This window comes from Podarcis tiliguerta, assembly GCF_965153285.1.
Source record: "Podarcis tiliguerta genome assembly, chromosome: 2".
Taxonomy (NCBI): Eukaryota; Metazoa; Chordata; class Lepidosauria; order Squamata; family Lacertidae; genus Podarcis; species Podarcis tiliguerta.
The window spans coordinates 55,570,006-55,595,407 of record NC_139535.1 but is presented as its reverse complement, the minus strand read 5'-3'; the positions used below and the strand labels follow the sequence as shown (position 1 = coordinate 55,595,407).

General features: G+C 47.4%; 1 protein-coding gene and 1 long non-coding RNA gene across 4 annotated transcripts in view; one reads left to right on the top strand and one right to left on the bottom strand.

Moving 5' to 3' along the window:
* Nucleotides 1-231: 231 nt before the first annotated feature.
* LOC310671357 lies at nucleotides 232-3,340 on the bottom strand. The gene is made up of 2 exons (XR_014507981.1): nucleotides 3,006-3,340; nucleotides 232-1,347 (listed from the first exon to the last, which is right to left on the bottom strand). It is a non-coding gene; the product is annotated as an uncharacterized lncRNA (long non-coding RNA).
* Nucleotides 3,341-3,587: 247 nt separating this feature from the next.
* The window catches only part of FAM193B (family with sequence similarity 193 member B), a 30,956-nt gene continuing 9,141 nt past the window's right edge, over nucleotides 3,588-25,402 (top strand). The window contains exons 1-5 of one of the 3 annotated variants that reach the window (XM_083422685.1): nucleotides 3,588-3,814; nucleotides 22,748-22,987; nucleotides 23,500-23,716; nucleotides 24,088-24,288; nucleotides 24,845-25,241. In XM_083422685.1, coding sequence (XP_083278811.1) covers nucleotides 3,647-3,814; nucleotides 22,748-22,987; nucleotides 23,500-23,716; nucleotides 24,088-24,288; nucleotides 24,845-25,241 — 1,223 coding nt within the window. In that variant the 5' untranslated portion in view covers nucleotides 3,588-3,646. The other 2 variants (XM_083422686.1, XM_083422687.1) reach the window with 2 other exon arrangements.

The window sequence follows — 25,402 nt, the reverse complement described above, 5'->3', positions numbered from 1 at the left end:
TGTCATGGATGCTTTAGCTGAGATTCCTGCATTGCAGGGGGTTGGACTAGATGACCCTTGCGCCCCTTCCTACTCTAAGATTCTATGCCTTAGTCTGCTTGGGAGTCACTCCTACTGTCAATGACACTGTACCCTTCTAAACTAAATGTGAGTCCGGGAAGAATCATACAGTTGGGTAGGATACAGCTTGTCACAAGGTGATGGCAACTCAGAGTTTAAAGGCAGCCTATTGGATGTATTTGTTTTACTGAAGCATTAAAGATGTCTTCATGTAGTCGTTACTACAGAGAAATGTGATAGGTATATAGCCGATTGGTAATATGACCGGGATGTAATCATTATGGGACAGTTTCAGATAAACACTTCGGGATGAAAAATAAAAGCTTTGTTTTTGTTTGGAGGAAAGAAGCTATGAAAGTCCAGAGGTCTATTGGGAAGCATTGCTACAGAGAAGTTGGAGACAAGTCACTGCACAAACATTTTTCAAACTAGGGTCTCTGAAAAACTGTTGTTCTATCAAGTTGGTTATCATATTCAGAACAAAAAGAAGCAGACTGTGTCCACACGTTCCTGCGTATTTGGGTCACTGTTTCTGTGTGCAGGTTTGTGTGCCTTTGTCCACACAGGAGTAGGTACAGTACTTTCAAAATCTATCTTGGTGCTTCCTGGGATGTATATTTGAAATACAAGTTTCCCAATATTCCAGATTTGCACAAAACTGTAAAAATATTTTATAAGACCTCTGTTGTTCCAAGCCCAGCAAGGATTTGGAGTCACTCACATGAAAGGCTGCTGCTTCCTTTCCTCCCCTATTCCTTCACCACCTCCTCTACTTGCAAGGGCAATTTTTATTTTTAATACAGCTGTTTTGTGCAAGATCTCTTCTGTGCAAAACAGTTGTTTTAAAATTTCAAAAACAATGATACTGGGAGCATGCATCCTTCCCTATCAGCTGATGGAAGCAAAATGGAAGTGGGTGGATGGTGGCAATAGATGGCACCAGAGAAACATGTCGAAGGCCCACCCACAAAATGTGCTCCAGGTGCATTCACAATCAGGAAACAAACAATTTTATATTGAAATTACTCCCCCATTTTGGATTTCACCTTGATCATGAAAATCCAAGTTTAGCGTTGAAGAACCATTGGCTGTCAGTTGAATGGGGAGAACGTCAAGTGGACAACGCCCCAAAACCAAGGCACATGCAGTTTCAAATCCACATTAAATTCCCATGCGGATGAGCCCCTAGAGTTGCTCTTTCGGGAGAAGGTGGATGGCTGGGCTAGCAGGAAGCACTGAAGAGAAGCTGGTGATGAAGATCACATAGCCTGAAAGAATTTGAAGGCACTGGCAAAAAGCAGATATTGAAATAAAATCAATTGGGCCATTAGGAGGCATGTGTAGATCCAAAAATGTCTTTTGAAACACCTTTCGTACAAAATAGCTAATTTGTGCTCATTTTGTACGAAATAGTGCATTTCAAAATAGCCAGCTGCTTCCCAAAATGGAAGGGACAGGACTCTAATACTTCAGTCTGCATTTGGCCAATGTCCATAAAATTAATGAAGGCTGAAAGATACGGCAGTAAGGCAAGTTGTATTCATGTTGCCAGAAGTGAAGGGACAGTGCCCTCTGCTGTATACCAAAAGGCCAGCACACCCATGAAAACATGGCCCTCCCAGGCCGTTCATAATTCCAAGAGTACAATATACAGCAGTTCTTTCTGGGCAGACTCTTGCTTTTCTTCCAGCTTGTTAATATATATTGCATTATTATTATTACACTGGAAAAAATTACTTTAGCTTTTGCTCTCTTTTTTTGAGCTGCTGTTCAGGATGGTGATTGCTACTTCATTATAGGCATCTATTTTCTCATTAGTGATCACTTTGCTGCTTTCACTCAGTATATCTTGTAAGACCCAATAGACATCATTGCTCTTTTGCAGTTTCATGATACTTCTAAATTGTACCTCTGTTACCTGAAGCACTGGTTTGGGAGAATGGTTTTATTTTGTAAAGATCAGTGTGACATGGAGCTATTGTTCTTTCTAGTAAACATCTGCCACTAGTTTGAGTTCACTTGGGGCTGCTTCACATGTTGTAGGTGTGATTTACAATTCTCCTTTATTGCTCTGATGCATGCAGTTCCTTCCAGTGTCAGCTCTGGCAGCCAAACCCTTAGTAAATTTCAGGTATCAAGATATCACATAGCCCAGGGTTCTGTTACGTAGCAAGTGCTATGCAACAGAGTTATCAGTGGCACCTATGTTTTTTAACTGTACATGTTAAAAAAGGCAGCACATGTTTTAAACACAATTGGGTAGATACTTGCTACCCAAATGGCACTTCCACTCCACACCACTAGGGCTACCAGTACTGTACACTTTCAAAACTCCATTCCAGCCTTAATATCTATTCCACACACCCCTCCCTCCTAGGTGCTTCCTGAAGAGGTTAACATTACCATGCTGCATGTCAGGACCAGATCATGGCTGCAAGTGACAGACTCCTCTTGCGATTGGCCAGTGCTTTGCCGCTTATTCAGTCCCAAGTTTGGACTGCAGTTGTAACCACATTTAGAACACACAGCATACAAATTTCTAATTTTGGGGTTAAGAATAATTATTCCAACTAATCTGCTAGATAACTAACAACATTAAAAAACATTTGAAAAATTACCAAAATGAGAGTTATTTCTAAATATATAATTTGATCGTTTCCAGATAGTCTTTTATTTCCTGTTAAAATGCAAATTCACGCACCTTTTAGATCTATAACGATGCCCCTCCCTTATTAATTTTATACTGCAGTAGGTATATCATTCCCCCCCCAAAAAAACCCCCATTCGATTGTATTGTTGGCAATAGGTATTTTCAGATACATGAAAACTTAATTTACAAGATGCTTATATATTATACAGAGATTTCACCATTCTATGTCGGAGCACCACAACACTCCGGTGTCAGTTGTTTAACATCCCCGCGTAGACGTGATGAGTTCAGGTACCTGCTAAGGCTCAGACACACCCGGGGCAGCGGGGTACATCTGCACCTTGTGCCCCCCCTGCACTGCTGGCAGCGGGTGGGGGAGCCGCGAGAAGCAGAGACGGGCCTGCATAGGGGAGGCTTGCAGCGAGCAGAAAGGCGAATTGCTCAAGTTTGCAGCACCGCCGCGCTCGTCGGAGATGCTGTGGAACAACGCCGAGGGCTCCGGCTGAGGCTTTCCTGATGATTCCCTTTAAATGGGCCCTGGTGACCCCAAATGACCGCCTTAGCCTCCCGTCGGAGTTGCAGACTCCGGCTCCGCCCCGGGCCACCCCCCGCTCCCGCCTCCGGAGAGACCGGGCCCGCTTCGGCCCCTCCGCCAGCTCCGCGCCTCTAGCCGGGAACACGCGCTCTCTGCCAGGGACGGCGCCTCCTCCAGCCGCTGGGGGGCGCGCTGCCCAGGCGCTGCCCGCTCCGGCGATGGCGGCGGAGGCTTCCCCCCGCGGGCAGGGGCCGGACGGGCCGCGCCGCCATATTGGCTGTTGTCCTGTCTGAAAGCAGCAGCAGCAGCGGCGGCGGCGGCGGCGTTAGCGGCGGCGGCGGGAGCAACAGCGGCGTTAGCGGCGGCGGCGAGAGCGCGGCAGCGTGGGGCGCGGGACGGGCATGACTCGCAGGCGGAATAAGGCGGTGGGCGCGGCCGGGGCGCGGCGGGAGCGGGCGGGGGGAGCAGCCCCCCCAGAGCCGCCCGCGCCCCCCGCCGGGCCCGGCCTTCCAGAGACTCCAGAGGCGGCGGCGGCGGCGAGCAGTGCGGAGCAGGGCAGAGCCTCACAGGTACCGGGAGCGCGCGCCCACATCCCGCCCTGCATCCACACCCCTCTGCTGCCCTTAGACCGCTCGCCCCGCATCCATTTGCGGCGCGCGATCCACCCTTCACCCAGAAACCCCGACCGCACACGTCCGCCTGCACGCGGATCGCCCCGATCCATCCACCCCAGGTGCCCCCCGTTCGCCTCCCCCCACTCCCCGCCCCCGCCGACTGGGATCGCCCTCCTGGATGCGGCTCCCGCAGCACATTGCACGAGTGCCACCAGACATCCAGCAGCGGCACCCAGTGTGCGCCGTGCAGTCACCTCAAGATCCACCTTGAATCCAAGCTGTCTAGATCATGACCTAGGGTGTGTGTGGTGTGTGTGTGGCTCGCTCTCTCCCTTTCCCCCCTTACACTGAAGCCACCTGCTTCCCCCACATCCAGCGCCCGTCAGGCCCAGATCCCCACCTCTGTTCATGTCAAGCCCTCGCTTCGTCTGCCCACCCTCTTGTTACATCCAGCACTCAAATCTACTCTAGTCCAACCACAAATAGTCCCACATCCACAATCCTTATGTGCACTACTTACCGATACCCCTTCAGTGTGCAGTGGCCACCTTTTTGCTTGCATGCAACAGTCGCTGAGCATTTATAGTCCACCCTAGCCTGCAGAAGGCTGTTAGACCAGGTCCCCTTCTCCTTTACTTAGGAAACCCCCATTCCATATGTTCGACGCACCACCAATTCTATAGCTTTTGGTGCTGGAGCACCCATACATTCTGTGCTTGCTGCATCTTTTCAGGCTTCTTGTTGCATCTTCCTCAGATATAGAAAGATAGGCCTTCCCCCAAATACTAACTAGTACTTAGCATATGCAGCTTTATCTTCTGTTTGCATTTTGAGCATTTCCATTTCATTTGCTTCTCTTGTGGGGCTGAAAATTGAGTGGGGCCTTGCCCTGCGACCATGCTGTATCTTGTCCTTCAGATTGTGCCCGGGCCTGTTTTCAGATATATGCACGCATCCCTTCCCAGTAGGTAGGGGGTGGCAGCCACCTGAATCTTTGTGCTGTCTACATTTCTACTAAACAAGAAATCACAGTAGGGAACTATTGTTGCTTGCTCAGATGAACTAGCACCATAGAATTGTAGAGTTGGAAGGGACCATGAGGGTCATCCAGTCCAACCCCCTGCAATGCAGGAATCAACAAATGGCCACTATCCAATGTTTCTTGCAAGAAGGCTGCTTGGAAGGGTAAGGGCAGATGTGTGGACAGAGAACACATGAGACTAATGGCAGACAGCACTGACCAGTGTACACCACAGAAGGTCACTGTGTAAGTGATGCTCTGCCCTCCAAGAGGAATTGAGTTTCTCCAGCTGGATGTTGGTATTTGGGTGAATTTGCAGAGCTTTGCTGAGTTACTGTGGGACAATTGGACAGGAGCTGTGCTGCAAGCAGAATGCAGTTTGAGCCAAGGAAAGAGCTAGAACCTGGCATGGACAGAGGAGGATGTTCAAAATCCATTCCAGTGTGTCTCTTGGTCCTGAGTCTGCATAGGTAACATCTACCCTTATGGGCACTGGGGAAACTGCTCCTATCTCTGTACTGTTAGCCATGTACGCTGAGGTGGCAAATCCTCAGGACAGCTTTGTGTTAACTAAGGATTGTAGAATTAGCCTTCTGGGAAGCCAGGCTGCTGTTGGCAGACATCAGACCTGCAGGAGACTCAGCCAGAGTTACACAGAGTATGTGGAAGTGGGGGCTTGTCTACAAACTGTGCCAGTCGGCAAGGCATTTTCAGCCTTTTTCAGGGGGCGGGGCAGGGAGAGAGCGCTCTTCTTGTTTGCACACCTGTTTTTTAGCCTGGCTAACGAGCCATTTGGTGGGTGAAGCGGGCACAGTGGCAAATTCGTCCCTGGATAGGATACAGTGCACCTAGACTGGTATGTGTCTGGCCCAGGATAAAAGAATCCCAAACTATCATCATACAGAGTTGCTAGCAAGTAAGCAAGCAAGTCACCAGTCGCAGGAGAGCAGTCAATGTTTTTTGTCCGATTGTGTCTCCTAGACTTTTGCATGCAGTGGGAATGATTAAGAGGTAGTTTCTCTCCATGAAAGTTTGTGTCTTATCTGCCCCGCTGCTCAAGTTATGGACAAAAAGGTACAGGGTCCCCAGTGAAAGTCATAAGCCCGCACCCCCAACTTTCCCTGCTTTTAAACACCACGCCTCTGTGTAGCCTTTTCCCCCTCTCAGTTTTTAAACTTAAATTGATAAAATTATATCATTACAGTTTTAACAAAATTCATCCAATTCGTCTGTTACATCATACTTTGAATCCCTTTTTAGTTTTGTAAAAACTGGCTGAGGGGGTTAGCATCAAATAAAGAGAACTGGGGCCCCTCTAGACTGCCTGTAATTCAAGCATTGATCTGCCCCCTCCCCGCAAATATGCCAACTTCATTATTCAGAGATGAGAGGATTACAAATATCACATAAATGAGACCACAATAGACTATGATGTGCTATAGCAGGGTTGGGAATTGGTTGGGAGTGCTTCCCTTGCTGCTTATTAGAGCACGTATTCTCTACGGAGAACTGGGTTTAAGAGACTAGCACATAAGTGTGCAACAGATAAGTCAAGTCAGGGTGCAGCACAGCAGCTTTGAGAGTTGCCGGGTGGGGAGAGGAGTGCTGTTTGTCTGTCTTGCCTATACCAAGGATGGCCAACATCCATGCCATCTGAGATGCACAGGGCATAACTTCTTGCCTCATGGCACTCCTCTCCCATGCCTCTGAGACAGTGTTTCTCAAACTTTGGTCTCCAGCTGTTGTCGGACTACAACTCCCTAGCTAACAGGACCAGTGGTCAGGGCTGATTGGAGGTATAGTCCAACATCAGCTAGGGACCCAAGTTTGGGAAACACAACTCTAAGATACGGTGTGCTAATATGCTAGGGAGTCACTCTCAGCTTCTTGGTTTCCTTTGGTAGATGGACCTGTCACACTGAAACAAAGAACATGACTTTCCTAGCCTCACTTTTCACTTCGTAGATAGAAGAACAGCTCCCCTGGCCAAGATGCTGGGGTAAAGGACAATAAGTTCATGACTGGGGACTGGGATCTGGTCCTTGAGCATCTCAGCCACTCCACCCCTTGAATCCACCCCTACCCCCACACTCAGTAACTTGCTCATCTGTGTAGTTGCTCATCTTCCATAGTTGTGGAAGATGCACCTCGAAGCAGCCCTGCTATCTACACTTCCAAGGGTCTAATGCTAGCTATGACTTTCAAGGCAGAAAAGGCTTCCACGATCAACAGGTTCACGCAGAGGATATTTGAGCATCTTCAGGAGATAAGTACAGAAGTAGAAGCCAGTGGAAAAGACTTAGCGTTGGAACAGCCAGGTATAGGTTAATACAAAACTATTAGTTAAAACCCATTATGATGCACTGTAATCAGTTTCCTAATTATGTGATTTCTATGTTCCCGGTATTTGGGACACAAAATAGTAACTGGAAAGACCAGCTTGTTGCTGGCTTAAGAGCAATTGCTACAGTGGCTTGGACAGAGCTGTTACTCTTACTGTCCCAGTGTAATGAAGTGTGATGCAAACCTGCAGTGGAAACTTAAGCACAGAGCAGGCTTCCAACTCCAGTTTGGAGAGGTAGTCTGCGAACAAAGACCAAAAGACACTTTTAGTTGCATGTGGTGTCTGAAGTACCTATGTATTGCAAATAAATCAGAAAGCATTGTTGATAAATGAACAAAAAGCAGCAGCAGCTGAATTCTGAGAGGAGTTACCGTTCCACAAAGCCACTTGCCTTTAGTTAAGACATGGGTTGGGGAGAAGAGAATCACTGAATCAAAAGTTCCATACTTTCTGCTTCTTAACTATATCTCACATATCCAGCCACAAAGCTTCAATCGGCTGATATGGGAAACCTTGATGGAAACTGCAGAAGAGCTTTCTCGTATGTGTAGCTCTACTGCAGGTTAACCTAAGCTGCAGAAAGAGAAGGCCGAGGTGCTGAGCGCATTAGCATAGATTTGTGCCTATGCTGTCCTTGCCCTGCCTGAATCACAGAGCCTTTGTTCCAAGCATTAAATGAGGGTACATAAATAGTTCCAATTGGATATTATCCTAGCAAGTTTTGTTAGGAATATCATCGAGCTTTTATTTTGTGCTTTCAGGTGTTTAAACGAATTTACATTGTTTCATTTACTCTAGCAAGTGCTTATTCATCTAATCAGAGTCTAATGCATGGAGCAAAGCAGAAATGTGGGGAATTGGAGAAGACAAACAGTAGGCAGCCTGTTACTTTAGGACGCTACAAGTGTTCTGCAAAAGGGACAGTGCAACTAGCTACATGCAAACTTTTCAGGATAGCTCTAGGGAGATTTTAGGATAGCTTTTCTGTTCTCTCTGTTGGTCCCTGCAGCTCAGCTAAAACTTCAAGTATGTGCATATGAATTGGGCGTATGCAGCTGTACACGTGCACACACTCTCCTTTACAGTTTGCAGGCTTCTGCAGCAAGCTGGAAACTGGCCAGCAGCAAACTGGAAGGCAGTGGTTGCCATATACACCAAATGGGACAGATCTGCTATGCCTTAAAAAGCAGTGTGGCAAGAAGAATCCACAGGTGTATCTGCTTCCACTACCACACTAAGAAAAACAGTACCTAGTGATCATCTCTCTTTTATATAGCTTTTCAAGGCACCAGAGCCTGGAGCCTGCAGTTAAACCAACAGCCGCACTTCAATACAATGAGGCAAGTTTCTCTTGTCCACTCATTTCTAAGCAATTAGGAATGTACTAGTGGAGCTGACCTTCACAGCACTTGTTCGGAAGCTGCATGGAGGCTAACTTACAATAGTCTAATTAAAGTAATTAAAAAGAAAGTTAGTCCTCCAAGCAAAAGCGACAGGGATGCTGCCAGGCAGCACACCAGAGCTAGTATTGTACAAGTTTTGCGAGACAGACTGCTAGTAGTAACGCCTCGGGTTCACAAAGTGAGATTTAGACTTGCCACAAACACTTAAGGCTGGGCAGGCATGCTGACATACTTGTCCATAAGTTGGTGTTGCTTAGCACAGCAGCCAGATTTCTTTAGCTTGACTATACAGAGTGCATTAAGATCTTCCCTGCCTTTGATGTTGACTTTTTGCACTTCTCAGTCACAACTGTCAGCGGTTAGAATCTATGATGCCACGAAAGATTGCCACAATAATCCAAGTGTATTGTTTAATGTTGTCTTTTTGCTGCTGGTTTTTATTAGCAGTAGACTACCTAGGGACGCGGGTGGCGCTGTGGGTAAAACCTCAGCGCCTAGGACTTGCCAATCGCCAGGTCAGCGGTTCAAATCCCCACGGCGGGGTGCGCTCCCGTTGCTCGGTCCCAGCGCCTGCCAACCGAGCAGTTCGAAAGCACCCCCGGGTGCGAATAGATAAATAGGGACCGCTTACTAGTGAGAGGGTAAACAGCGTTTCCGTGTGCTGCGCTGGCTCGCCAGATGCAGCTTGTCACGCTGGCCACGTGACCCGGACGTGTCTGTGGACAGTGCTGGCCCCCGGCCTCTTAAGTGAGATGGGCGCACAACCCTAGAGTCGGACACGACTGGCCCATACGGGCAGGGGTACCTTTACATTTACCTTTACCTAGAGGCTCACGGCAATTTCTGGAAAACTATGGAGTTGTCTTTATCCATCTCCTGGCTTCATTTCCCATTGTACCAAACCAGATCCTGCCCTGCCCATCTTGAGGTTGGGGTAGCCAGACAGAGTTTGAGAATGCAAACTAACAAAACTACTTAACAAACCTCCTTCTCCCCAGATTCAAGTACCAGTTGCAGTCTTGTTACCCAGGGCCATGATCCGGGGGTGCATTAACTGGAGTTATTTTTGTATGTTTCTTTTCAGCAGCTGTCACACTAAGTCAGTCTTGCAGTTAGCAACTGCCTCTTGGTGAACACCCAAATGGCCAACTGCTTGCTAGCCATAGCATATTGCACAAGATCGCCACAGTGCTGTGCTTAACACAAAGCCACCTGCTGGGAGCTGGATGTGTCCTTCTGCTCTCTAGCATTACAGACCCAGTGGCTCCAACACTAGAAGAGCAAGTACACATAATGTTCAAAGGCTTCACATTGTGACATTTTGTTTTGCAGAAGTTACGCCATGAAGGCGACACACTTACTCTTCCCTTCCTAGTGTTAGGAAGCTGCTGGTGCTCCAGTTCTGCTTTGACAGGATTCTAGGTGATCTTGCAATTAGATATCTAGGAGCTCAGGAAGGTGCTGTATACAGAAGCAGACCATTGTCCCACCCAGCCCATTGTCCCATTGTCCATACTGATGGCTCAGTTCTTCAGGGTTGCAGACAGCAGACACTTCCAGTCCTACCTGGAAATGTCAATGATTGAATCAGGGACCTTCTGCATGTAAACAAAAGCTTTACAACTGAGATACAATCCTTCTCAAAGTGTTGGTGCTGACCTTTAAAGCCCTAAACGGCCTTGGCCCAGTATATCTGAAGGAGAGTCTCCACCCCCATCGTTCAGCCCGGACTCCAAGGGCCTTCTGACAGTTCCCTCACTCCGAGAAGTGAGGTTACAGGTAATCAGGCAGAGCGCCTTCTCAGTAGTGGTGCCTGCCCTGTGGAATGCCCTCCCATCAGATGTCAAGGAAATAAACAACTATCTGACTGTTAGAAGGCATCTGAAGGCAGCTCTGTTTAGGGAAGTTTTTAATGTTTGAAGTTTTATTGTGTTTTTAATATTCTGTTGGGAGCCGCTGTGATACCGCCCAGAGTGGCTGGGGAAACAGAGCCAGATGGGTGGGGTAAAAATAACAAATTATTATTATTATTATTATTATTATTATTATCATTATTATTCTCCAGAAGTAGCAGAAGACACAGGAAGCCAGAGCAAACAGTGAAAGACCCCAGGGCTTCTTTTCTGGAAAAAGAGGTGCCAGAACTTGTTGAGCTTTTTTAAAGGGAGAAACCATCAAAAGTTGTTGAACTTCTCACACCAATCGCCTTGCTGCCTGCAGCCTCCATCATCACTCACCACAGAGTGCCGTGCCGCCCACAGCCTCTGGCGCTCGGCCTCCAGTGACAGGTTGTCAGAACGCACCAAAGAAGTGCCGGAATTCGGTTCTGGTGCGTTCCAGCTGAAAAAAAGCCCTGCCCATAGCAGTCACCTTTGTGTAGCCACCCACTTATGTGACTGTGGAAAAATATCCCCTCACCAGGTCCCCTGTTTGCGCCTCAGCGAAGAGGATAGTTAGCTGCCTTTCCTGCCACTCAGTAGAAAAGGATATCTTGGTAGTTTACAGTGCTTTTTTTCAGCTGGAACTCACTGGAACTCAGTTTCAGCACCTCACAGTGCCGTTGCCATTATAAGAGAACGAGGGAGGCATTTGTGGTGAGTTTAGGCACCTCTTTTTCTAGTAAAATAGTTGGTACTTTGGTACTAGTGTGGTGGTTCTCAATGGGTGTGGCAGGAGAGGATGGCAAGTGTGGTGGGAAGATTCAAGGACAATCAAAGAAACGTTCAAACATTTCAGTGTAGTATAGCATTAAAAAAACCCCACAATTTTTAAACCATGGAATATGTAGCTGCATTGTTTTATATACCGGATATATTCCAGATTTCTTATGTTCATATTATAAAGTAGTTGTGTTCTGTGTTATAAATCAAGCATTGCTAGGAGTTGTTTCTTTTTGTTTTCTAATGTATTTCTTATCAGTAAAAAATTCATTTTGGCCCAGAGAAAAAAGTTTGCAAACCTCTGTACTAGTAAATACCCTTGGCAAGGACAAGAAAGGGTTTTGATGCATGCTCACCTCAGGAGCGTGTGCGAGGAAGGATCAGGCCATTCTGCTGCCACCTCTGCTTGTCTAGGCTGCAATGAGATGATGGCATGCTGCTGACTTAGCTGCTGAGCAACTAAGAGGCAGTGACAGGGATAAGTCAAAATCCTTACTACCATCTTTACTGACACTCCTGACTACTGGAAAACGTTAGTGCTCCCAGTGCTGCATGCAGAACAACATCAATAAACTGCTGTATCCATAAGTTGTAGTTTGGGGTGAGGAGGCTGAGGGTTAAGAAGAGTAGACACCTCTGCTTTCCCTTCCCATATGCATGTGGTCAACTCCCTTACATCAGTAGGCCATGTGTAGTTAAGAGCTGAGTAGCAAAGTTGCAGAGTACATGGATGCGTCTCTCCTTCTGCCCAGTTGCCAGAACACACTTGCTCTTTAGCATTGAGAGACTGTGCCCAACATTTTCTCTTCTCAACTTAAACGGCCACAGCCAGTAGCCTTTTAATGCACCAGAAGGGAGTTGGGGCAGAGCCAAACTTCTAAACTACTTTCTAAATTCAGTTTCAAAGAGCAGGTCAGGTGCAAGAATTCCTAGAAGGGGAACTAGCTCAGATATGCATGTACAAGTATCAGCAGCTCAGATACCAAGATGCTTCTGAAAGCTGTGGGAGTGTTTTGAAAGGCACAGCTCAGGTCCTCAGTTGATATACCAGCTGAAAGGGAGCCTCTCACACTTCTGGATTGAAGCCTAGGTTGCAAGAAATGACCCAGCCTTCAGAATTAGTACAAATATCTCTTCTCTGTCTACACTAAACATTCCATGGGCAAGGTCTTAGCCCAGGCATGGCCAAACCTGGTCCTCCAGCTGTTTTGGGACTACAGTTCCCATCATCCCTGACCACTGGTCCTGTTAGCTAGGGATGATGGGAGTTGTAGTCCCAAAACAGCTGGAGGGCCAAGTTTGGCCATGCCTCTTAGCCTTTAGGTCTTTACATTACTCCCATTCATTTCTCTTTTAAAAAAAATATCTGTTGATTGCTCACTTGTTTCAGAGGTCCTTTTGCAAAAAGGTGTGCAGCAAGATACTAGTAAGCTTTATTAGTTATCATTTCAGTGGCAAGGCTGAAATGGACTGGTTACAAACATTCTCCCAAAAGGGAGCTTTTATAGGATGTTCCTTCCTCCCCACCCCCAAGTTAGTCCTTGCTTTGAGAGGGTACCAAGAGAGCAGTTTAGGGACAGAGAGCCAAAAAGGGAGAGACTTGAATAGTGGCATTGGGAACAAACCAGTGAGTGCTGATTTGTTATCTGTGTTTGGACTGCTTGGATATTACACAGCAGGACTGGGACATATTATTTGTTAAATACAAGCTGGATTTCTTCCTGCATCTAACTCTTATCCTCTGTTTAGGCATTGCATACACTATGCTCAAATAAAGGCAAAAAGCTTACCTACTTCAGCAGCAAGCCACCCACCAGCTTGAGAGCCAGTTGGTCAGATTTTTAAAAACACACAACCACCACCATCCCAATATTTAGACATTATATAACAGCAGTTGCCTGTGTGCCTATTGCTCTGACCCAAACAGATATATATTGTTCCGTGGTATAAGAAGGTAGGCTTTGCTCCTGTTTTTTGAAAATGTATACTCTGCTTCCAGGCAAGAGCTCTTCGAGACATCACAATAAAAGCTACAACATTTTTTAAAAATCAAATAATTAATTGTGTAGGGAGGTTATCTGCTGTATCAACTTCTGTTTCTACAGTTACTTCATACTTCATACTGTTCTGTTTAGAGCTGTCAGCTAAACCAAAATGAATTTGGTGTGTCTGCTGTGTAACAACTTACATTTACACCACTTTGCATATTACTAAAACTGCAACAGAACTGCTTTTTTGAGACCTCGCCATGCAAAATATCCTACCATTTATTTCCTTGCTATACATCGGAACCCAAATGCCAAACTTGCTTTTAAATCACAGCACTACCAATTAAAACTTTCCCTTCATTAAAGTGGCTAAAGGTTTGGGCAATTGATTTATAGATTTAAAAGTTGTTGCCCTAATTCAAACAGATAGCTTTCTATTGTGGAGTTTACCATAAGCCCTCACCCCTCTTTTCAGTTCCTCATTTTTCAAAGAGCAAATAAATCATCTATATGTCTTAGAGGGCAGCGCTGGACTCACAGAAGTGACTTTAAAAGAGAGCTTCTAACAGGATATCTACAGGTGAGGAGGGGAATCACAGTTAGTTCCAGCTTTAAGAAATGGGAAGATGAGATGCAGCTTATGTATCTCATCTTGAACAAGTGACTCTTCCAACAAGAAAGTCCCTCCTCTCTGGGAAAGCGAGTCCCTTACTAGTCAACCAAGGCTCCCTGGGGTAGCACACCTGAATATAAAAATATACTAACCAAGATGACCACAATACAAGAAGATTTCAGTTACTAGCTGTGAGCACACAAGGAAATTTTAATTTTGAAGCCTATAGGAAATGTATATCTAAAAACAGAAGTCAGAACTACCTGTGTTATTCAGCACACTCTCACTCTCCAATTACCTGAAGAGGATTCTCTAGGGACTCACCTGCTTAATATAGTCCTGAATGTTAGCAGGAAGAATAGCATAGGCTGGAACATGCTATAGTCTGGGTACGCTCAGAACTACATTTGTTTGAGCCATTTTCAAAGTTAAGAAGCCTCATAGTAGACAGAGGGGAATCACAGACACATCTAAAATTTGAAACTATGGGGAGGGTGGTAGCGGTGTTACCATTCAGCCAATCAGAAAGCACCCACCTTCTGTCTTTCCCTTCAGTATTATCCTAAAAGATGTCTGTTTGTTTCCCTTATAAAGCACATGAGGATCTACTACGCATGCTCAGTACTGTAATTGTTTGCTGGTTGGATGCATGACCAAGGAGTGGGTGGAATTGAAACTATAAATACAACACTTCCTGGTTGGGGCTTTGGTTTTTATATGGTCCAATTAGTTTGGTATGTTCTGGGGAAATGCATTAACTAATGATTGAGTGGATTATTTTCTCTTAAACACTTTTCCTTGCTGTAGTTACTATTTTCTGAAAGTGCTTCTCCCCTTCCCCTAACATTTTTGGAAATACTTATTTTCTGTTTTAACTTTAAAGCTGGTAAAATTAAGTCAAGGTGTGTCTTTACAAATGTGGTTCTTCTTATCGCGGAGGGCATCTCCTTTTCATACGTTGTTCAGGTAAAACTTAGCAGTCCCAAACCAAACAAGTTTTATGGTGGTATCTCGTTGTTGTAGTTGTTGTAGGTGTGTGATGTTTTGATTAAAAACGCTTCCCTTGGGGTGGTCTTGATTCCCTGTTAAAAACGTTTGTGGGTAGCTTTGCACTCTGGTTATTTTTCTAGCTGTCACATTGTAAATTGGAGGCCTGCCTCAGAGTAGGCCAGGTCATTCCAAGGTAGCTATATCATGTTGCTCAACCCTTAATGTGCCACATGGTGCAGGTAGGGTTGGAATCCTTTGCAGAAGCTCTTGCCAGAAAGGTTGAGGTAATGTGTGTGGACTTTAAGTCAAAGATCTTGCTGGGCAGCCTCACTCAGCCTGGTGGCCCCCAGATTTTTGGACTGCAACTCCTATCATCCCTGATGATTAGTCATTCTGGTTGGGGTTTGATGGGAATTATGCTTCAAACATCTGGAGTAGGGGCAGGGAATTAGATCTGGCTGGCAGGCCTGATCTTTACCTCCCTCACCCAGTGACCCAGCTTTGACAGGTGAATATAGCTGCCTATATGTAAAGGTAAAGGACCCCTGGACAGTTAAGTCCAGTCAAAGGTGACTCGGGTTGCGGCGCTCATCTCGCTTTTAGGCTGAGGGAGTCGATGTTTGTCCACAGACAGCTTTCCGGGTCATGTGGCCAGCATGACTAAACTGCTTCTGGCGCAATGGAACACCATGACGGAAACCAGAGTGCACAGAAACACTGTTTACCTTCCCGCCGCAGCAGTACCTATTTATCTACTTGCACTGGTGTGCTTTCGAGCTGCTAGGTTGGCAGGAGCTGGGACAGAGCAACGGGAGCTCACCCCGTTGCCCAGATTAGCTGCTCAGTGGTTACAGCAAGCCTCTTTGAAGTCCGTTTCCATGTGTGGTTTGAATCAAAGTGATGCCTGCGAATGGAAAAATTCAGTGGCACTCGTAGGTCAGTACTGTCAGCAAGCCTTGCTTACCAAGGCACAATTGGGAGCACCCTTTAAGTTCCAGATTGTTCATTAGCTGTTGAGATTTTACCTGGCCCACAACTGATGTCATATATGATGTTGGGTGGGTGTGGTTTGGGGAAAACTGCCTCACAAGCCAAACTAGAAACCCTGTCAGGCCTAATTAGTGCTTGCAGACCAGAGGTTCTCCACTACTGGTCTAGATCAGCCTTTCACAACCTTGGGTCGCCATATGTTGTTGGACTACAGCTCCCATCACCCCTGGTTAGCAGGACCAGTGGTCAGGGATGATGGGAGTTGTAGTCCAACAACATATGGCGACCCAAGGTTGAGAAAGGCTGGTCTAGAGGTTAATACGTTGTAGATGAAAGTTTAAATCTAGATTAGTATTAGTGAGGCTGCAATCTTACGCACACGTACATGGGAGTAAGCTCCATTGAACTAAGTGGATCTTCTAAATACTTGTATATAGTACTGCATATGATATTGGACAGCAGCATGGTAGTTGTTGACCAAATATGTCTGGAGCAGGAGCAGGAAAGATTCCTGGGTTCCTTCTCTGGATTCCTTCCTCTCCTCCCCTTGTGTGCTGTACTGGGGTTCTCCTGACCCCCCCCCCATCCAATTTTGGGGCTTGGGAAAGTGAGAAAGGCGTTGTGCTAGTGGAAGTCCTTGCACAGGCTTCCACTAGCAAGACTCAGTTGAACCCCACCTTTAGCCCCTCGTATTCCTGGTAATACCATTATCAAACTGAACCAGTAGCATGCTGCGATAGCATTTAATGCATGGTCTGAAAGAGAGACACTTGTAGATCAACCTAATTAGTAAAAAATAAATAAAATTGTTTGTGATTGTTTTCAGCATGAGTAAATCTTGTCTTCCCTACTCTTTGATGAGATTAGTAACATATGAAACTGCCTTTTTCTGACTTGGCCTATTGGTTCATCTCTCAGTATTGTCTACAGAGACTTGCAGTAGCTTTCCAGGGTTTCAGTGATAGGGTCCCCTCCCCCAATTTGCCCCTCCAACAGCAAATTGTGCATGGTAGTTAAAAATACGGTATCACTTCATTTAGACAGGTTGAACTGGTCTAGTGTGGAAGCAAGTACCCCGTTCTGATGTAGCCAAGCCATTGGCACTGACAAGTCAGCTTTTCAGGGGAATAGGAACAGAGATGACTGCTTAACAGAACAAGAAACTTGTCTTCTCTGACAATGCAGGGCACATGCTGCTTAGCCTACGATCTGCAGGATGAGCATGACCTTAGTGGGCTTTTGTTAGTGATTCATATCCTGGAGTGTGGTGTCAGTCACAGCGAGGTCAGCTTTCAAACCTCCTATTAGCAATAAAGAAGATCTACCACTGTGGCATTTCCCACATGCCTTAAGAAATATGGATTAAATATCTGAAGTCTGATCCATAGACCATAGTTCTTAAACATGCCACTATCCCTTTCTGCCCTCAGCAGATCTCTAAGGTGCACAAGGCTGCTGGAGAACATGTCCAGTCAGATGAGCAGCGATTTGATTCTGGGGTTGTGTCCAGATGTATGTGACCTTTGTGGCGAGCTTGCAGGGAAAGAGCACTCACTGTGGAGGGGGTCAAACAACTCATTCATACAAAGAATGCATGGGGGGGGGGTCACAGGCCTATGTGGGTTACACCTCCCCCTCCCCTGCTGGTGTGTCCAAAAGGTGGCCTGCCCCACTACTCAAGTCTTCTATACATGTGAAAAGAGAGTGACTCAGAATTCCCACTCATCTGAGGTAGTTCTACCTGTGTACATACTATGTGTAGTGACTCTTTAAATGCCTGCCATTTGTCCAGCCAGTGATGGCTGCAGGCTGGTGGACAGGACCCTGCTTTCTCCCTCAGAGCTTGAGGGTTTTACTTTTGAATGACTCTTAATGTATTGTGCCTTACATACAGACTTCTCTTCAAGATCCATCTCTGGGAGACCAGCTTAACCTGTTTCTGCAGAAGCTGGCCATGGAGATTGATTGACTGATTCCTATGATAGCACTGCCATTTCTTTCATTCACCCTTCAGTTTTCATTTTTTTAAAAAAAAAACCCAAAATGAATAGAAAAAATAAAAAAGGAATTGATTGTTTTTATTCAGATTGGGCTCTGAATAAACATTCAAGTGACGGACATAGCTAAGCTACAGTTTTTGAAAAAAAAAAAAAAACTTAAAAGGCAGGCTGCCTGCCCGAAATGGGGAAGGCGTCAAAATGGAGTAGTGAATCAGAACTGAATTTACTGGTAAATGCATGTCGAAAGGGTTGGTTCAAGCCATGTGGAAACGAGCAGCTTGCCCTGATTTTGAAGTATGTCTGCACACAGCCTGGGTTCCCCATACTTAAGAGAACTTTCTACCTACATATATTTCATGCGACCTCTGCCAGCACGATGGGGAAACTCAGGAGTCAGTATTTGCTCAAGGTGATGCATTTTTGACGTAGGGTGCAATTTTCATGCGGGGACTCTTTCTAAGCAAGTGACTTCCTACGTGGAATAGCCCTGCAGGAGAATTAATCTGCACCAGACAGTTCATATCTGGATCAGACGCAAGACAAAACAAAGAGATAAGTGTTTGGCTGGTAATGTTCTCATCCAAAACCTCAGAAGAGGCGTAATGTTTAGAATTCAGGAGTGAGGAATCTGTGGCTCTCTAGAGTTGGAGTGCAACATTATTTGGAGGGCCACATGTTCCCCATCCCTGAGTTAAATTGACATGATGGGGCAGGGCCACGTAGGCTCCAGTGTGTTTTGACAGAGCAGCATGCTCACTATAATGAGGGTGGAGGCAGTGGCGGAGCTTCATGCTTTGGCACGGGGGGTGTGTGTGGAGAGCAGACGGGGGTGGGGCTGGCATGTGTCCTGGGCAGGGGGGCAGCCGCGATGGCACCCTGCCGCGATTGCACTGCCGGGGGCGGGGCGCTCCCCCCGCACTCCTCTTCCTCTGCCAGTGGGTGGACGACACTGCTGGATGGGTGTAAAGTATCGTCAGTGGGCAAAAGAAAAAAAGGGAGGGGCACTCACACACTTGCCTGTAGACTACTGATCAGAAGGAAGCAAGGAATGAGAGGGCAGTACCTCCTAACTCAACCTCAGCACTCAAAACAAAGGCTGGATAGGATGAGAGAGAAGCTCTTGCTTCTTTAGGAAGGCCTACTTAAGTTTGTAGAACTATCATGGTTGTGGCACTTGTGGCTGGAAGCTGAAGCAGGGATAGGTGAGGGTCAGGGCTGGCTCAAGACATTTTGCTGCCTGAGGTAGAGGACCAGCTGGTGCCCTCCCCCAACCAACCAACCAACCAACCAGTCAGTCAGTCATTTTATTCGTATGCCACCTTTCCAAGGTTAAAACCATGCTCAAGGCTGCTTACAATTTATTTTAAAAATGACATAACTGCAAATGTAATGCACGTAATCCTAAATAATAAACAAAATGTCAAGAAGTTCACAACCAAATTGAACAATTTACACATAAATCTTAAGATACAAAATACAAGATACAAGAAGGTAACAACAGAAAAAAACAACCCACAAAACCCCCTAAACTATGGCCCAGCTGCAAGGCACATACAGAAGCCAATTGGACTGGCATTTGAAATTTACTCCAATACTGATGAACAGGATCTTCCACTGTACTTGAGGGCAGCAGGCTAGCAGGATGGGCCACATGGCACACATATCCCTACCCACTCCTTGTACCTCAGTATCTGCCGCCTGAGGCAGTTGCCTCTCTCTGCCTCATTGCAGAGCTGGCCCTGGTGAGGGTTGCTGTAGGTGTGTGAAGTAGAGGTGGTGGTGGTAGGGAGCTTATGACAAACTCGGGGACGTGTTTGCTAAGTCCAGGAGCAGCAGCAACAGGCGAAATGGATACATTTCAGGGATCCCGGTAATAGATACTGCTTAAGCAGTAGATATATTTTTCATTACGGTGTGGGTTGGATAGCTGAAAGTAAATACCTTTGTTTGCATTTACTCTAAGTGACATCAGGAGTTGTGGAAATAACGAGTGCTGTTTCTTATACCCAAGGAGTTACTTCTTCCATCAACAATATTGAAATTTGTTCCAGAAAGTTTGGAATTTCCAAACAGGCATGACAAGGATTGGAGTCCTGTGTTCTGAATCTGTCTCTTGCTGTGTCAGTCCTCCTTTTGAGAACCTCACTCCTTGATAGGGATTTCCAGGAAACAAAGGTGTGGTGAGAAGAGGCTTGCCTAGGGAACAAAGATGAGTGTGTTTTAAGGAGATGTTTGTCTGCCTTGCAGTGTTTAATTTAGGAGGTGAAATCAACATCTGATGATTTCCGGTGATAGGTGCATATTCTAGGATTAAAAGTGACAACACTCATTTAAGAGAAGAGTTAAGGCATTTATGAATTCACTCAGGCACCAAAAAGCATGGAAACAGTAAGTTAAGGCAACAGCCTTAGCTTCTCTGCCATGGAAGTGGTAAAAACCTATGTATTACTTTAGCCTTTGCCGACCCAATGCCTTCCAGATGTTTTGGACGGTGACTGGCTTAAGTTGATGGGAGCTGCAATCTAAAACATAGGTAGGTACAGTCTGTGCCCATTTACAACTTAGCGTCTGTGCACACAAATTTTATCTTGGTTTTTCAGCCCAAATCCTCTATTTATATCGGTTGGGAGAACTCTGAAGCTGGGAAGCTGGTCTTTAGTTAGATATATACTTTTACATTCTAAGGGTTGTATCCAACAAAATCAATGTGCAAGCAGAAGAGATTTGGTAAACACAATGAAATTCCTCCCCCCTCCCCCCCCCGACTGTCAGTTCCCTAAATCTGTTCTGGTTCTTCCCTCCAACTCTCCAGCGCAGATTTGGAGGAGAGTAGAGAAGTTCCAGTGCACTTGCAGAAGTCATTCCATGCATGCAATGATTTAGTTGGATATAACCCTAAACTTTTGATTTGCCTACCTTAAGCTGTAAAGTACAAACTGTACATGTTGAACTGAAAGCAAAACCTGCATAGTAGCTATCAAAACTGATCAGGATATCAGACTTCCACTTTTGCTTTGCTCTTCTTCTGAATTCTAAAGACTTACAAAGCAATCCAAAGTGGGTGGGAGAGAGAAGATCAAAGGTGAAGGAACCGCTGGGCTTCTACCAGCAGAATGGAAGGGGTGGGGGCTGTGAGCTAAGCCCCAGGAGTGCAGTCTGCCATTAGAGTTGGGGCACCTTTTCTCTTGATATACACACACACATGCACACATCTGCTGGAGCACGTAATAATCAAACTTTCATAGCAACACACCACACACAGGAATAAGCAGGAGCATGCCATGAGTAGGCATGTGCAAGGGTATGCCATATGCAGGCATGCACAAACAGATGCAGAAGCCCATTGCACAAGCAGCACACCACTTTTGAACATGCACGGCAGCACAATGTCGCACTCAGAGCAGCTAGAAATGCACACTGCTCCAACCTGTTCCCTCTGGCAGCAACCCTTTTCCTTTGGGGAAGCAGGTTCAACCAGGGGAACGTCAGTCTGCCCAACAGATCCATTTTGTCATACTTGCCCTTAGTTAAATTGTTTATTTAAAACAGGAACTTTGAACTGTCATAACTTTAGGAATACTTAACAGACTTTCACCAAAACAGCAATTTGGTTTTCTCGCTTACGTGAAAAGGGGAATTTTTAGGTATGTTTTGAGAAAGGGGTGTGCAAAAACAGGACACAATTAAACTGCTATCACACATTGGCATTCTTAGATTTCCAGTGCCAGATTTCCTCCTGATAAGATAATTTGTCTTCATTCTGATGAATAGCATTTTCTGGTTTTATGATGAAAGAACCTCACCTTAAACTATAGTGCCATGGGATTGGTAATTAATACTCTCTCACATACGCTGACAAGTTGTTGCTGATTGGACTCTCCCCCTCAGGGGTGTGTCTGATGTTCTGGGCATGCTCTGAGGCTGCCAGCCCACATCCTGCTGTGGAACTACTCCTTTGTCACTTTCCTCCGTCACCCCTGCCCCCGAGCACACCTGTTCCTGCGGTGATTGTGAGAAGGGAAGGCCGGTTCTCCTTCTGTCTCTTCCTCGTGCTGCACCCTTTGCCCCTTTGGGCTTTGTCTCACCTTGAGTCTGAGAACGACCATCTGCTTTGCAGCAGCAGTCAGATGCACGGCCCATTGTCCCGGGCTCCTCAGTCGGTGGGGAAACAATGCGACCCTGCCCCTAACCCTTCATGCCTGTCACCATCTCTAAGCAGTGCCGAGGCCGATTTGTCGCCTGGCTTCCGCCCCGGAGCCAGACAGGAAGCTGAAGGCCTTGTGTGGGAAGAATGAAAGGAGCAGCCAAGAGAAGGTTTCTGCCTTACGTGTTGCAGCTGTTCCTCCGTTTTCAGCTGCACAGGAGCAAGGGGGAGCAGGCTGCCTGTCTTCTGGGCCACAGGGCCTTGGGATAGTGTTGGGAGCATTGGGTGGGGGAAGCAAGTGTCCTGTGCTGAGGCAGGAGTTGTGAGTTGGGGGACAACTGCGGGTGGGAGAATAAAAGGGACAGAGACAACTGGGATACAAATCAGGCACCTTTGTGACTCTCCCACAGGAACACACACCCTTCTGCCATCACAGACTATTCATTCCCTCTCCTCCTGCCCCGGATCTGCCACTCTGCTGGTGTGCTTAGTTCTGAGGTCGCTTAGTGTGAACAGTATTGTAGTAATAGCAGAGTTAGGCAGGAAGCACTAGAAAATCTTTTCTGGGAGCACCCAACTGCCGGCTGTCTGGATGACATGACAAAAGTGTTGCCCTAATACGGATTTGGGGATTTTCCTAAGCATATCCTGTCGTCATAGCGCATGGCACAGTGCTCCCCAGGCTCATGTTCCCCGTGAGCAACCCTCACTTTCTGTGTGTTTGCCCTGCTGCAGGTGCTGCCCACCTCCAACCAGTCGGTGCAGACGTGCTGCTTGCTGTGCCACCGGGAGCGTAAAGATTGGGGAGGGCCATCCCACAATGGGCTGATATCTCCGGGCGAGCGGCTGCCTCCGGATTTTGTACCGACGCTGGTGCAGAACCTGCTGGGAGAGATGCCGCTGTGGATCTGCCAGAGCTGCAGGCAGAGCGTGGAAGAGGAAGAAAGGAGGGCAGTCCAGGAGCAGGCGCTGGCGGTAAGCATTTAACCCCACCAGAACACACGCCATCACTCACTCCGGGACAAATGTTCTTGGGCCAAGGAGGGTTAACTGCTGTGAAGCCAGCAGTCTACATAAAAGGCCTTCCTGGATTGGTCAAGCTGCACACCCTTGACCACTGTCGGATGGCTGTGTTATGTTCTGGGACCCTAACTGCTCCCAGCTCTAGGCTGTGGAACTTGCCAGCTTTGGCTTGAGTGAATGCATTGCCTACAACAACAGGGCCTTGACTCTTTTCTTTCTTGTCACTGTCATCATTTGCGGTGGTGGGAAAGGGAATGAGAGTAGAGGTAAGACTAGACAAGCCTGTCTCCTCACCGAGAGTCTGCGTCCTCCTGGGCAAGTGCCATGGTGGGTCCAGGACAAGAATTGGTTGGAGCAAAGGTTAGTCCAGTGTTACTATTCCTCACAGATCAGCCATGAGCTTACCCTTCCAAGCAGACGTGTTGCATTGGATTTGTGGTCTGAGCCGCCCGTTCTCTTCCCAGGTCTCGCTGTCGCATACGGCCTGCAAGTCACAGTCCTGCGGGGCAGGCTCCCACTCCTCTTCGTCTTCGTCATCTTCATCCTCGTGCCACGGGAACTCGGGAGACTGGGACCCCAGCTCCTTCCTGTCTGCACACAAGCTCTCGGGGCTCTGGAACTCCCAGCATGCCAATGGGGCAGCTCAAGGGAGCTCCCTGGGGGGAACACCTGTTGTACCAGGTAAGTTCATGTTGCCCCTGGGCCAGTGATGCTCTTCTCCCTTCTAGATGCGGGGTTCTCCCTACAGCTTCTTTATGGAGGCTCTGCCAGTAGTCATTGGGAGGGGGCGTGGCAATTGCTTCACTGTGTGAGGAAGTGCTAGCATCTGGCAACCTATATCAATACCTTTTGTCAGAGAAGGGATGGCCATACACAAGCCTGTCTTGCTCTTCTCCTGAGGGAGAGTAATTCTTTATATGAAGGCCCCTGCTTACTGAGGTCTTCCCACCAGAGTCCTTTTGCAGTCTCCGTGGTCCAGATGAGGTGCCACAGGTGGGGAGGTGAGTGAGGGGCCTGGAGAGCAGCCAGCTCCATCTCTGACTCCATTTCAGGTGACAAGCACCCCGGCCTCCCTCCGGAGTGTGCCAGCCAGGCCCCTGCTGTGGGAGGTGGGCTCAAAGCCTGCCCTTACAGCCACGCGCTCTCCCCAGCTCCCAGCGGCACCCCAGGCTCGCCTCTGCCTACCTCACTCGACTTCTGCAAAACTCTTCCCAAGCAGTTCAAGAGCATGTGCCGGAGACCCACCCCGCCAGGTCTGTATGGGCGGGGCCTGGGGAAGGCCAGCTGACCACATCCGCAGGGCAAAAGTGGCACCACAGTGCTGGGCTCACTACTGTGGAATCTTGCCTCCTCTTGGGGCCAGCCCCTTAGGGCCCATCCTTGGGCTGAGTGAGACCTTAGCACGACCCCAAAGGGCGAGGGTTGCCCCCCTTTCCCCTTCTGAGAGCTGTGGGTTTAAAATGTTAAACATGTCATACGTGTGGCCAAACCCCCTAGCATGTTTTGAGGAAACATGTTATGTTGCAAGCCCTGGTACATTGGAAAGTACCACAGCTGCAGGGAAGCTTCTAGCTGAGAAAATGATTACCAGGTTGGGTTGGCTTGAGCGGCATGCCTGGGTGTATGGCCATAGAGCCTTGGAGGTATTATGGGTGGGGCAATACTTCTGGGCAAGAACCTTGTGGTGCAGAGGTCTCCATGGTGAGGAAGCTTAGCACCTGTGGAATATTTTGCCCCTTATAGTAGTGTGTGAAAAGTCTGCTGTCCAGGATTGGATCTAATAGCTCTCCCTTTTCCATCTGGCTGCAGGAGAGGCCTTCCACTCCTCGGAGCACCACCGGCATGTGGACCTCACTGCTCCACCCAACAGCCCCACAGGCCTCCCCTCGCAGCCGCCGGCACTCCTCCCGACAAAGCAGATGCCTGCCCACCCTGGGCCCTTCAGCTCCCCTCCTCACGTCCACCTGAGCTCCTCACCGCAGGCGGCCCCCTTCCCTGCGCCAGCCCTCAGTCCACACACACCGGTGCCCAAGCCAGGAGCAGACTCCCCTCCCACTGGATCTTGCAAGAGCCCACACCTGCCAACTGCCAATGTGCCACTGCTGAAGATACCGCCTCCTGTAGGCTGCACTCATCCATGCAACGGCCATTGCAGCGGCTCCTTGGGTCCTCCGACTGCCTCGCATCAACTGCCCAGCACCAACAGGTGAGTGGAGCCCTGGGCATAGGGTTGCTGATAGGAATGTGCCCAGCACCTTCCTGGGGTAATTTGCCACTTGGCAGAAGTCATCCTTGTGGCGTGCATTTTAGGATAGCAGCCTAAGGACCATTATCTCTGCTCAGTGTGAGTGGACCATTTGAAACTCC